Genomic DNA, 12,353 nt, shown 5'->3' with positions numbered 1-12,353 from the left:
AGACTTATACTACATTGAATTATAGTTTGGGGGTCTTTCAGAGTTACTTTGAACACATAGTCATTGATGCTGATGAGGTGACAGGATCTTTAGAAACTGCTATATTGGAAGATGTAAACATGCGGATCAAATAAGGAGAGCTAAGGATGTGTTTCTGAGTTTAGCATCAGGGCTGATGGCACTTGGAGCCTCTGTCTAGCATGGAAAGACTGAAGGGTGGATCTGCTCCATGGACCAGACATTATGATTCTGCCTCTGGAGAAAACTTCCAACAATACAGTTGGGTATCTCTCTTCTTTTCCAGCTCCTTATGTGACATACCTAAGTAAAGACCCATCAGCCCCATGTTCTCTGACTGATGCTCTGGATCACTTTCAAGTGGATAGCCTGGATGAAATCATTCCAAATGACATGAGGAAGAGTGACCTTGCTCCTCAGCATCCCCCTCGCAACATCACTGTGGTTGCTGTGGAAGGCTGCCACTCCTTTGTCATTGTGGACTGGGACAAAGCCACCCCAGGAGATGTGGTAACAGGTGTGTCCAAGGCAGATGCTCAGAGTTCCCATTGATCTATAGGTGGAAAATAAAGAATATAAGGAATGAATAGATGATGGATAAGTAGATGGATGGATGGATGGATGGATGGATGGATGGCTGGATGAATGCAAATGCCTCCTTCTAAAAGGATGAAATATAGGCCACAAGGGAAGCCTTGTTGAAGTAGTATAAAGAGTACTGGGTGGAAGTCAGAAGTTCTGAATCTCAGTCCCAGATTGGTTTGTATGACCTTGAACTAGCTACTTCATCTCTCTGGACTTTGGTTTCTTCCTTACAAAATATGATTATATCTCTAACGTTCTATAATCCCACACATGGTCAGGGAGTCCACATAGCCACTTGTAAGGTCAGATCCTGTAGCACAGGTGATGAAGACCTCATAATGTGCACCAGCCTCGTATAAGAGTCAACCCTGGGACCAAGACTGTCTCTGGACTTAATTCAGATGGAATTAAGTATTACCCTATAGAGGGTATGTTTTGGAACCACGTGTTCTTATTAATATGAATCCCAAGCTGTCCAAAGCTCCCTGGAAAATTGGTATCATATATCCTACACCTAATCTGAAACTAAACCTCAGGGCCCTAATCACAGGTATTCATGCCCCTAGCATAGATAATGTGGATGAGGTATTTACAGGGACTTGGACATTCCCAATTTAAAGCCATGCCAGCTGCTGCTAAATTGATTACCATAGAACATTTCAGCACATGACAGCCCTGCAATGTGCAGGAAAAGCAACATACCCCAAAAGGCTAAAGGAGGAAATAATGGGAGTTCTTTATCAGTAAATGAAATGAGCACCAGCCGTTGTCACATACCGCACCACTATAAGCACACATGGCTTGACATCACTGTCGTCATCAGAGGAGGAAATCCTGTGCAGAGAGCCGCAGCTCTTCACAAGTTCTCACACAGTATTTGTTTCAGAAAGAGAAGAATGAATTCCTCTGGGGAACAGTGTGGAAAGGGCTTTAGGGCCCAGGACACCTGCTTCTAGTTCCGGTGTACCGTTGGTGAGCTGCGTGACTACAATCCATTCTCTTTATGTCACCAAAATTGCTCTTGCGAAAGTAATCAGCAGTCACAGGTTGCTCAGTAAAGTAGCTTGCATCTTAGATGCATTCGATGCTGTTGACCTCCTCCTCCTCCTTGACCTGTGACCCGATTCTCTCAACCTCTAAGTCTCTCTCCCAGGCTTGTCTGCTTTGCCCCAACATTAAATGTTGGAACTTCTCAAGGCTTGGTCTCAACTCCTCTTTCTTTTTTGCTCCATCCTCTCTCTGTCCAGGATCTCACCCAAGGAACATGGTTTTAATTCATCCTGGAGATGAGTCATTGATTTATAGCTCAAGGCTAGGCCTGCTTTTCCTCCGAGCTTCAAACACTAAAATGGGATCAGCACTTGGTGTCATCACCAGGATGTCTCCAGGGCATCTCAGACTCAGCATATCCAAAATCAAACTCATGATCCTTCTTATTCCCAAACCTGCTGATCTGGGTTTCCTGTCTCAGAGAATGACTCCACTCCCCACCCCATTTCTGTAAGCATGGGATTGTCTTTAGATCTTCTTTAATTTTCCCCACCATATTCAATTCATCACTGAATTCTATCAATTTTACCTTCCAAGTTTCTCATGAACCCATCCATTTCTCTCCATTAACTGCCAGGTTAACCTGGGCTGTTGCCACTTGTCACTTGGATATCCTAAAAGTGGCTGGCTGGCTAGACCACCCAATCCATACTCCATAGCTGATCTGTTTCACTCAGCACCAGAGGGAGGCATCCAGGACAATGTGGTTGTGCCACCCTGTAATGTCTTCCCCTTTCTTTTAGAATGAAAAGCAAAAACCTGTATGACCCAAGGGGACTGAACATTTTCATTATTCTGCGTTTCCTTAGCTTCATCTCATGCTTGTTCCCCCACCATATCTCCCTGAGACCATCTCCTACTGGTTCCTCCCTCGTTATCCTCCTTCCTGGTATTCCCTCCACCTGGAGTCCTCCCTACCTCCTACCGTGCTCCTTAAGTGCTTCCATCCTTTAGCGTTTGGCCCTATTTTCAGAACCCTTTCAGAACACCCCTCCAGGCACATGGATTACTCTTTTGTGGTTCTCACAGCTGTATAATTCTGCTTGTCTGTCTGCCCTGCTACTCCTTCAGTTTCTGATAAAATGAGTTGCCATTTTATCAATTTACTCCAGCATTGAGTATAGTGCTTGACAAATAGTAAGCACATGGTAAATATCTGTTAAATGAATTCATGGATGTGAACTAAAATATTTAACATCTCTAAGACTCACTTGTCTCTTGTGTCAAAGTGGGGATATCAATGCTTACATATTAGGAGCCAGAGAACTAATCAAAATAAAACTTGGTTGAATGTGTTTAGAATAATATTTGGCACAAAGGAAATGCCTCACAAATGTTTTCTTCCTTTGTGTATAACATGGGAGACTAATGTAGAGGAGGTGCTGAGCTGCGACATAATTTCATTCGGCCCTTCTGAGGCCTCCTTGAAGGCTGGGCAGGTGTCAGGGGCCCGCTGGGGTCCATACATAGCAAAGAGGGCAGAAGGAGCTGCCTGACTGCTGTCACCAGACATTGAGGTCAGGGACAGGCACAGATATTCAACAACTAGCAACCAAAGGAGAGCCTTCACCAGATGGGTGAGGAGGCCACCGAGAGTCTGGGGGTCTTTCAGTTGTACAAATGTGCACACACACACACACAAACACACACACAGCACTCACCATCAACAATCCCTTTGTTTCATGTGAAGGACAATTGTGTATATCTCTGCCAGGAAATTCTTAAATACCTGTGTGGAAGTCACCACTTTTTCTTCTGCTGCCCTTTCCTCTGTGCTGTCAAGGTCAGTCAAGGTGATTAGTTCTGAGGAAATGAAGAAGGCCAGGAAATGTAGGAGATAAAGAGAAGGAAGAGAAGTAGGGAACCAGCAGTTGTCAAGAAGTGTGTACAATTTTGTTATCCACATCTGAATTCACCAGAAGGTACCAACTTTATACCCCATCCAGACGCAACATGCACTTGCTCCTGTTCTTGAACTGTTCTCTCAGAAGAGAATGCTTCTGTGCCATTGCCTCCTCCCCATCCTCCTCCATCACGTGTGCCTCCTGGGTGATGTGGTTCCTTGATGCTCAGCAGGCTCTTCTTTGTCTCCACTTGCAGGTTACCTGGTTTACAGTGCATCCTATGAAGACTTCATTAGGAACAAGTGGTCCACCCAAGCTTCCTCAGTAACTCATTTGCCCATTGAGAACCTGAAGCCAAACACAAGGTATGATGTGTCAGTCACTAGAAAGAGACAGAGAAGGATCCAGGTGTGTGGTCATAGGTATCCTCAGGTTGAAAATGAAAAGGTCGATGAAAAGGTTTTATGACTTCTTTTGTAGCCTGTTTACTTCTCATGGAATATCAATGAATATGCACCATATGTCACTATATCTCTCTTAGAAGAAAATACTTTATCATTATAGTTGTTAGTCTATTGTGTTTATATCCTGTTACTGATTTTACAGAGACTAAATGCTCCCTACCATTGGGGAAAGAAAGGTTGTTGTGTGTGTTGAAAGAGAACCGATCCATGTGCAGATGGTGGCATTAGGCAGCATAGCTTTCATTGTGAAATTATGTGTATCATATGTGACATTAATGGGGCAGCGATTGCTAAACATATGAGTTAACTGGTACTCAGACTCTATGATGTGGAAGTTAAGACCATTTAGAAAGGTGAATTTTACACACTAATAAGGGCACAAACATGGCTTACTGAACTGGGTGGCGCTGGCTGGCCAGAGGTCTGTGTAGGAGCCAGAGTTCATGGCGCTCAGTATGAAAGCTACAAGCCTTGTAGCTTTAATTAGTCCATTTTTCCTCACTATTAGGGAAAAATAAAGAAAAGTACTGTCTCAGGTTCCTGTATTGGTCCTTGCTTTTTATATGTCAGATCCTCAAATTCATAATAGTTTGTGAATGTTCAGCTCAGGTAAGCTCACATGGCACCTCCAAAGCCTGGAGAAAAGTTCTCAGCTAGTTCGGAAGTATCTCAGTACCCATGGCTATTAACCAGTTTTTATCTCTTTTGGCACATTTCTGTTGAAGGAGAGTGTTTTGTTTCAATCTTCTCCATGTTCCTACAACTATATAGGAAATGATGGGCCTCAGGCTCACAGACCCATCACTTAGAGCTCTTTGCTCCATAAATTTAGGGATGGATGTGACCATGGGATGCTGGACTCATTTACATGGCTTGAGAAAGACAATCATCCTTGTAGTATGAAAGCTACAAGGCTTGTTTCCACCATTACAAAGAGAGTGGGTATATTCCCTCTTTTACACTATCTGGTTTTGATAGTAATGATCATCAGGAAAGCTCTCCTGGTGGGTGAAAATGAGCAAAGCACAAAGCATGTGAGGGTCATGCATGGTGTGTGTGCAAACCAGCTCTCTGGGGAAAAAAAAATCCCTGGTTTATGGTGCTTACCATTTCCTGTAGTATAAATACTTCCACCATGGTCAATTCCAGGCTCCCAGGGGGCCTGCAGATTCTTGAATATTTAATGATTGTCTCTCTCAAGCCATGCAAATGAGTCCAGCATCCCATGGTCACATCCATCCCTAAATTTATGGAGCAAAGAGCTCTAAGTGATGGGTCTGTGAGCCTGAGGCCCATCATTTCCTATATAGTTGTAGGAACATGGAGAAGATAGAAACAAAACACTCTCCTTCAACAGAAATGTGCCAAAGGAGATAAAAACTGGTTAATAGCCATGGGTACTGAGATACTTCCGAACTAGCTGAGAACTTTTCTCCAGGCTTTGGAGGTGCCATGTGAGCTTACCTGAGCTGAACATTCACAAACTATTATGAATTTGAGGATCTGACATATAAAAAGCAAGGACCAATACAGGAACCTGAGACAGTACTTTTCTTTATTTTTCCCTAATAGTGAGGAAAAATGGACTAATTAAAGCAAACAAAAACAACACATTTAAGACAGTGGGGTCAACACTCGATTTTCTGCATTGTATGTAGAGTGACAGTGCTTTCCCATCACAGCCTTGGGGTAGAACTTGAATCCCCCTCTCCTGACCCCGCTACCCACCCCACCCTACCCCTCCTGCCAATGTTCTTTCTACAACTTTTGCTGCCAGGCTGATCTTGAGTTTTGAATATCAGGAGATGGTTGTGTATTCACTATTTGAACAGGTATAGAGGAGTGCCCATCGTTCCTTCAATCCGCACTTAGAATTTGCTCTGCACCAGGCACTAGGTTTTGCATTGAGGACAGACCCAGGGTGGGAGCAGCAGGGGGAGGGGATGGGGAAGTGCAGTAGGGTGGGAGACGTGGGCTGTAAGATACACCATGGCCCAGGCCTCATGGAGCTCACAGTTTGGTAGACAGATAATTTAGCAACAGCATAAATACAAACTTTGACCAATCAGTATCCTGAGAGAGATTTTTTTCCTGAGCTTGTGGGGATTGGAGGGCAGTCAGGTGAGCGTCCCTGGGGAAATAGATAAGCAGCATTTAACTTAGGGAATGTGGGTGGGGTGATGCCAAGCTTTTGGCAGAAAAGGGATGCCGAAAGCATGGTGTGTTCTAGGAAGAAAAGGAAGCCAGTATAGTGGGAGCAGGAGGAGAAGAGACAGGACAGGCTGGTCCCAGTGGCTTGGGAGTCTCTTGTAGTTTCTGTCCTACCCTCCACCCATGTTCAGTGTCCTGATAGACAGGTTAGGAACAGCAGCTGCTACTGTAGCTTCTCCCTGGTATGCCTGCTCAATTATTCCTTCTTCTGATGGAAGGTGCTGGCCGGGGCACAGACCACACATGGCTCTTCTACACAGATTTCCTCAAAACCCCTGTGAACAGCCTGATGTAAGGATGCTCATTGTTTCCCTGCATTACACTCATGCAGAATAGCTCTGGTGGGCCCATGTTAATGATCCATGTCCTTCTTCCATGCCTCCATCCAGCCTCCATGGAGGCTGCATGTGCCTGTTAGTACTGTCCTCAGGGTTTCTCAGGAATGCGCTGCAGAGTCCCTATAGGAGACAAAAGAAGTCAGTCCCCTCAAGATGATCTGGAATAAAAAACACCAGCTTTGGTTCTTTATAACTGAATGTTGTTTTTGACTTTACGGGCGCATTGCACACCTTGTTCACCTAATTCTGTCCCAGATCACTTTCTGAACCTGCATATTTCATCAATACTTAAAACACAAAGAAATCAACTGTGGGAGGTTATTCAAAAGAAGGTGTCAAGAGCTCATCTAAGAAGACAAAGCATGGATTGCTCTTGTAACTTGGGTGAGGCAGAGATTATTTGGAGTGTGAGATCTATATTTTGGTTTCTGGAAGAAACTAAATGTAATGTGGTTTTGAACATAGGAACCTTATTTTTCCCTCATAATTTCATGTTTTTCAGCATTGTGTATTTAAATTTGCTTTGACACATTAGGTGAGGTTCAAATGGAAATACATCTTTGAAATTGGGCCGCTGTGGACTTTGTTGGAGGACAGAGTAACTGTGTGGGTGGAGAAAGTAGAGGAGAAGAACGCTTGGGTTTCAGTAGGGAGACAGAATTGATATAGTCAAGGGGTCAGCCCAGTCTGGCATCCTGTGCCATCTCCGGAGTTGTCAAGCCCTGATTCCTTCTGGTGTCAGGACCACTCAAGCAACAGCTGAGGAAATGTTCAGCAGCAATATCCCATGTAGCCTCTGAGGATATGTCATCCCTTAGGTTTTAATTTCCCTTTTTAAGGAAAAAGAAAAAGTATCTGTAAAGTTTGACCAGTATCATTGACGTATGCCAAACCCACTGCCTGCAGGATTTTGCCTTAAATAACTCCATAACCGCTGAATAAAGTATGCATAATTGGGAAAACACGGACTGCTGAGCAAACTGAGACTTGGAAACTCTTATGTACTTAATTGTGCATATCTTTTTTTTTAATGAAATTTAAAAAGGATTCTCTTCTAAATGAGATGTGAATGACTTTCTTAAAGGGCTTAAAAGAAGACTAAATTTCCCAAATGAGCCTTTCTTGGCTCTCTTTAATCAAACCCCAAGTCAAATATCTCGGTGTAACTGTGAAGCCTGGCTCCCTTGATGATCTTAGGAGCTTTGGAGGCTTGGTGCCAGGACAGTGGGGTAACAGACAGACATCTTTGCTCTCTGATTAAATAACTCACCTTGTGAACATTTAGTGTACTTTAATTAGTGCACAGAACCTGTGTGCCAAGACTCATGGCAGAGAAGGCTTGTTAGGAGCTCTCTGAAGTGGCAGAGTGCCACCACTTGCAGGGGTTTCTTACCCTCTTACCCTTTTCTTCACCTGTGAGTAGCTCGGGACTGCGAGAGTACAGATAATATCTGGAGTCCCAGAGGTACATGAAACACAAAGATAACAGTTGGCTTAGTCAGTGGGTCACAACTGCGGTGTTGGTCTCCAGTAGTATTTCGCCACCACTTTTTGTCCTGTAGCTCCTAAGAGCACTGAGCAAGATATTTGGGGACTCCCAACCTGCCTGGCCTATCAGTCTCCTTCTAGATGATGGAGGACATTCTCTGTTCCAAGACAAGGATTAATCCGGCAGCAAAAGCTCTCTGGGCTTTTTCCACTTCCACTTCTTGGACTTGCTTCTCTTTACTTGAGGCACAGAAGCTCGAAACTCAGTGACTTTTAAAGCTCCAGAGCCAACCATAGCACATGGCATGCACCCAAAACATCACTGTCATGTTAGTTCCACTGAGAAGGCCAACGTCGGGACTGGCTTGCCTGACTCCCGCCAACAACGAGTTGCATCATTACTGGGTCAAACATCCTGCTTTTTCACATGGAGTGCAGTGATAAGAATTAGGTTAAATGTGAATTTTGCTCTGTAAGTGTCTTGCTGCTCCAGCTTCTAGACTCTCAAGCTGCGGAACTCAAGTGGGTTGAGAACAGGATGAGAGGGGCATTCATCCAGGGACAAGCCTGCATGGGGCCATGCAGCTTTGATGCACTAAGGAACATATGCTCTCCAAGTGGCTTAATTGCCTGATATGCTCCTCCTGCTGCTGTGAGCCACATTAGTCAATACTATTAATTGTATTATTTCAAAAAGTTATTGGGAAATGAGAAAGCTCAGCCAAAAATATGAATTGCCACGATGTATACACTTGTTAAAAAAATAACACTCAAACCCTGCCACAGAGTAAGTGCTCAATAGTTTGGGAATTTGTCTTATTACACAGAAATTAAACAAGCTTCTCTTTCAAAAAAATGTTTTCTTCTAATTTCAGGTATTATTTTAAGGTTCAAGCCAAAAATCCACATGGCTACGGACCCATCAGCCCTTCGGTCTCATTTGTTACAGAATCAGGTATCTGCGCCTTCACATTCTCATTTTTTTCTTTTTTCTCAAAGACAAATACTTTGGAATCATGACTATAATAGCACAAAAACTGAAGAAGTAAAATTCTTACTTTTCTATTTAATAAGTTCATATTGGATATCACTTTATAATAGAAACATCGTTTTCTTTGTGCTGTGTTAAAATCTGGATAATAAAATTAAAAGTAATCTTCACTGGAGCTGCCTGGAAAGTGGAAAGGTCACATTCCAATAAAAGGGAAAAAAATCTAGTTTTCAACCATGTGGGAAAGATAAGTTTGAATCTCTCTGTGAAAGATTTAGTTGCAGAGCTAATTTTTTTTATTACAAACAGCTGAAGAATATAAATGTCATGGGGACTGAGAGGCATTTGCTTCTTCCAATTAGTCAGGTCTCCATGATGGTTCTGTTACTAGGAGATAAAGATGTCTTTACTTAAAAAGGAAAGTTTAATTAGAATACTATCCAGTCTTACAAGCAGTGTCACTTGGAGGATGGCTCTGCCCTGGGGGATGCTGGTATACAGAAAAGCTCTCTGGCCCTTCTGTAAGATGTTCCTGAGGTCGTGGTCTGAAGCAATATGCACAGAGCTGGCTAGTCCTGGCTTAGCAGCCTTTCCACATAGGGAGTCACACTGGGAGCTGGTACCTATGCCTCTATGCCAGGCCCCCTTCAGAAATTCGACTGAACCAGCTGTACCCTAAAGTTGCTCTAGCTTCTATTTGGTTAGATTGTTTCCCACATGTAGCTTGACCCCAGAACATTTATAATTGGAAGATATTTTTAAGTGTGATGATTTGAAATCTACCAAATCACAGTAGGTGGGAAAAAAATAAAATCTTTCCTGAGAATATGCTTCATATTGGAAATGTTGACAAAGGACCTCAAAAGTGTTCTCATTTTTTTCATTTAAGGAGTGTGTTCCTCATTAGCAATTAAGAAAGAGTCAAAACCATTTTCAAGAGTTAATTTGCTAAAGTAAGAAACGTGTCTGTGTTCATGGCTACATTTCCTTAAAAAAGAATGGATCTTTGGCAACAATCAGAATTAACATGATACAAATCTATAAGAAAAAAATAATTCAAATCTAGAAAGCTACCAAGAAATTCTGTCCCAAAATCTGAGAACAGAAATATAAATGTAATTTCTGAGACTGCAGTATAATTTGGAAAAGACCCCTCTTTTCTACTTCCCCTCTCAGAAAAGCCCCACCATACACCCACCCTATTCTTTGTGGCTTCTAAAGGGTGGGTGATGAAACCCCAGGGCCCCCCCACCCAGACCTCTGAATAAGACTCTTTTGTAGTCAGCTCCCAGGAGATCCTCATGCACACCATTTGACAATTTGACAGTTACTTGGAATTTGACAATTATTTGCTCTGGCCATCTTCACTTTATTCAGTCAGTTTGTTCAAATTCCTCCTTCACTTTGCACAACCCTGCTGAAAGCAGTTAGGTCAACAACAGGAAAATTGCCAGGTAATTGAATTTATGGCACTTGCCAAAGATAGAAATACATGAAGCGGATGTATATGTGTAGCATAGGCTGCACCACGGGATAAACTTTCCATGTTTGTGTTGTGCTGTTATTCTGTAAGTTCCCCTCCCCTCCACCCTGGAGCACTTGAGAATTTTTCAGCAGACTAATGAAATGTAAGAGCAGGAGAGCAAAATGAGCATTTACACTTAACAGCTAATGGAAGGCCACTCTTCTGTGGGAGTGAATGAATGGTCTTTACAGAGGGACAGCCTGAAGTTTAGGGGTGATAGAAATATTCTGGATCCTGATTATAGTAGGGTTCCATGAATCAATGCATGTGTTGAAACTCATAGGATATTTACCTGAAAAGAGTAATTTTACTCCATGATAATTTTTTAATTTTTTTTTTATTTATTTATGATAGTCACACAGAGAGAGAGAGAGAGGCAGAGACACAGGCAGAGGGAGAAGCAGGCTCCATGCACCGGGAGCCCGATGTGGGATTCGATCCCGGGTCTCCAGGATCGCGCCCTGGGCCAAAGGCAGGCGCCAAACCGCTGCGCCACCCAGGGATCCCCATGATAATTTTTTAAAAATAAAAAAGGATAATGGCCCATGTTATTTTATAAAAATGAACTTTTTCTAAAGCAGAATTCCTTATAAACTAGTTCTATATTTTCTTTCTTTTTAAAGATTTATTTATTTATTTTTAGAGAGAGAAAGAGAGTGGAGGGCAGGGGCACAGGGAGAAAGAATCTCAAGCGGACTCCCCACTGAGCATGGAACCCAAAGCAGGGCTTGATCTCACAGCCCTGAGACTGTGACCTGAGTCGAAACCAAGAGTCAGACGCTTAACCGACTGTGCCACCCAGGTGCCACTGTATTTTCTCAAGTGGCATTGCTTGGGCTAAGATACAGAGATGTTTCACATACAGCTGTATTGAAATGCAAGTGACCTACAATCAGCTGTGCACATGTACAGAGTACAACTCAGTGGGGTTTTTTTTTAAGATTTTATTCATTTATTCATGAGAGACACAGAAAGAGACAGAGACATAGGCAGAGAGAGAGGCAGGCTCCATGTAGGGAGCCCGATGTGGGACTCGATCCTGGGACTCCAGGATCACACCCTGGGCCAAAGGCAGACGCTCAACCACTGAGCCACCCAGGCGTCCCCAACTCAGTGGGTTTTAAAGTATGTTTTCCCCCTTGAAGCTGTCATCACAAATTAGTGAACATTGCTGTCACCCCAATATACTCACTGCTGCTATTCAGCCCGGCTCCCCTGCCCCACTCCATGCACCCATCTTCTCCTCTGTTAACAGGCAACCACTCATCTGCTTTCTCTCACTTTAGTTTGCACTTTCTACAGTTTTATGTAAATGAAATCATGCAGTATGAACTTTTTTGTCTAGCTTCTTTCACTCAGCAAAATCATTTTGAGATCCATCCATATTGTTTTATTACCAATAGTTCATTCTCTTTACTTAGCAGTATTTTGTCATATGGCTGTACCATAACTTACCCATGCATTTGTTCATAGGCATTTGAGCTACATCTAATTCTTGGCTATTGCAAATAAAACTGCCATGAACATGCTTGTACAAGTGTTTGCATGGACATGCGTTTTAATGCCTCTTGGACAAATACTTAGGAGTGGAATAGATAGATCCTATAGTAGGTATATGTTTACCTTTTTAAGAAACCACCAAACTGTTTTCTCAAGACAGACACATCTTCTAAAAATGCTGAATATTGAATTATTCTGTAGTACCCTAAATCAAAATCCTACTGTATTGACTTACAACTTCTATAAAATAACAAGGCAGTTTAAGTAGCAAAGGATATTTCCTAGGAAACAAAGGAAAGCATTGGCATAGTTCAAATTAACTACATTTGTATGTATTCC

General features: G+C 42.7%; 1 protein-coding gene across 1 annotated transcript in view; it reads left to right on the top strand.

The window, feature by feature from the left end:
- Positions 1-12,353, top strand: part of FNDC1 (fibronectin type III domain containing 1) — a 102,090-nt gene that overhangs the window by 83,254 nt on the left and 6,483 nt on the right. The window contains exons 17-19 of the mRNA XM_072766825.1: positions 305-535; positions 3,754-3,862; positions 8,874-8,953. Of these exons, the coding sequence (XP_072622926.1) occupies positions 305-535; positions 3,754-3,862; positions 8,874-8,953 (420 nt within the window). The remainder of the gene's footprint in view (positions 1-304; positions 536-3,753; positions 3,863-8,873; positions 8,954-12,353) is intronic.

Source organism: Vulpes vulpes, chromosome 1 (assembly GCF_048418805.1).
Source record: "Vulpes vulpes isolate BD-2025 chromosome 1, VulVul3, whole genome shotgun sequence".
Classification (NCBI taxonomy): Eukaryota; Metazoa; Chordata; class Mammalia; order Carnivora; family Canidae; genus Vulpes; species Vulpes vulpes.
This window is presented reverse-complemented; position numbering and strand designations above follow the sequence as displayed.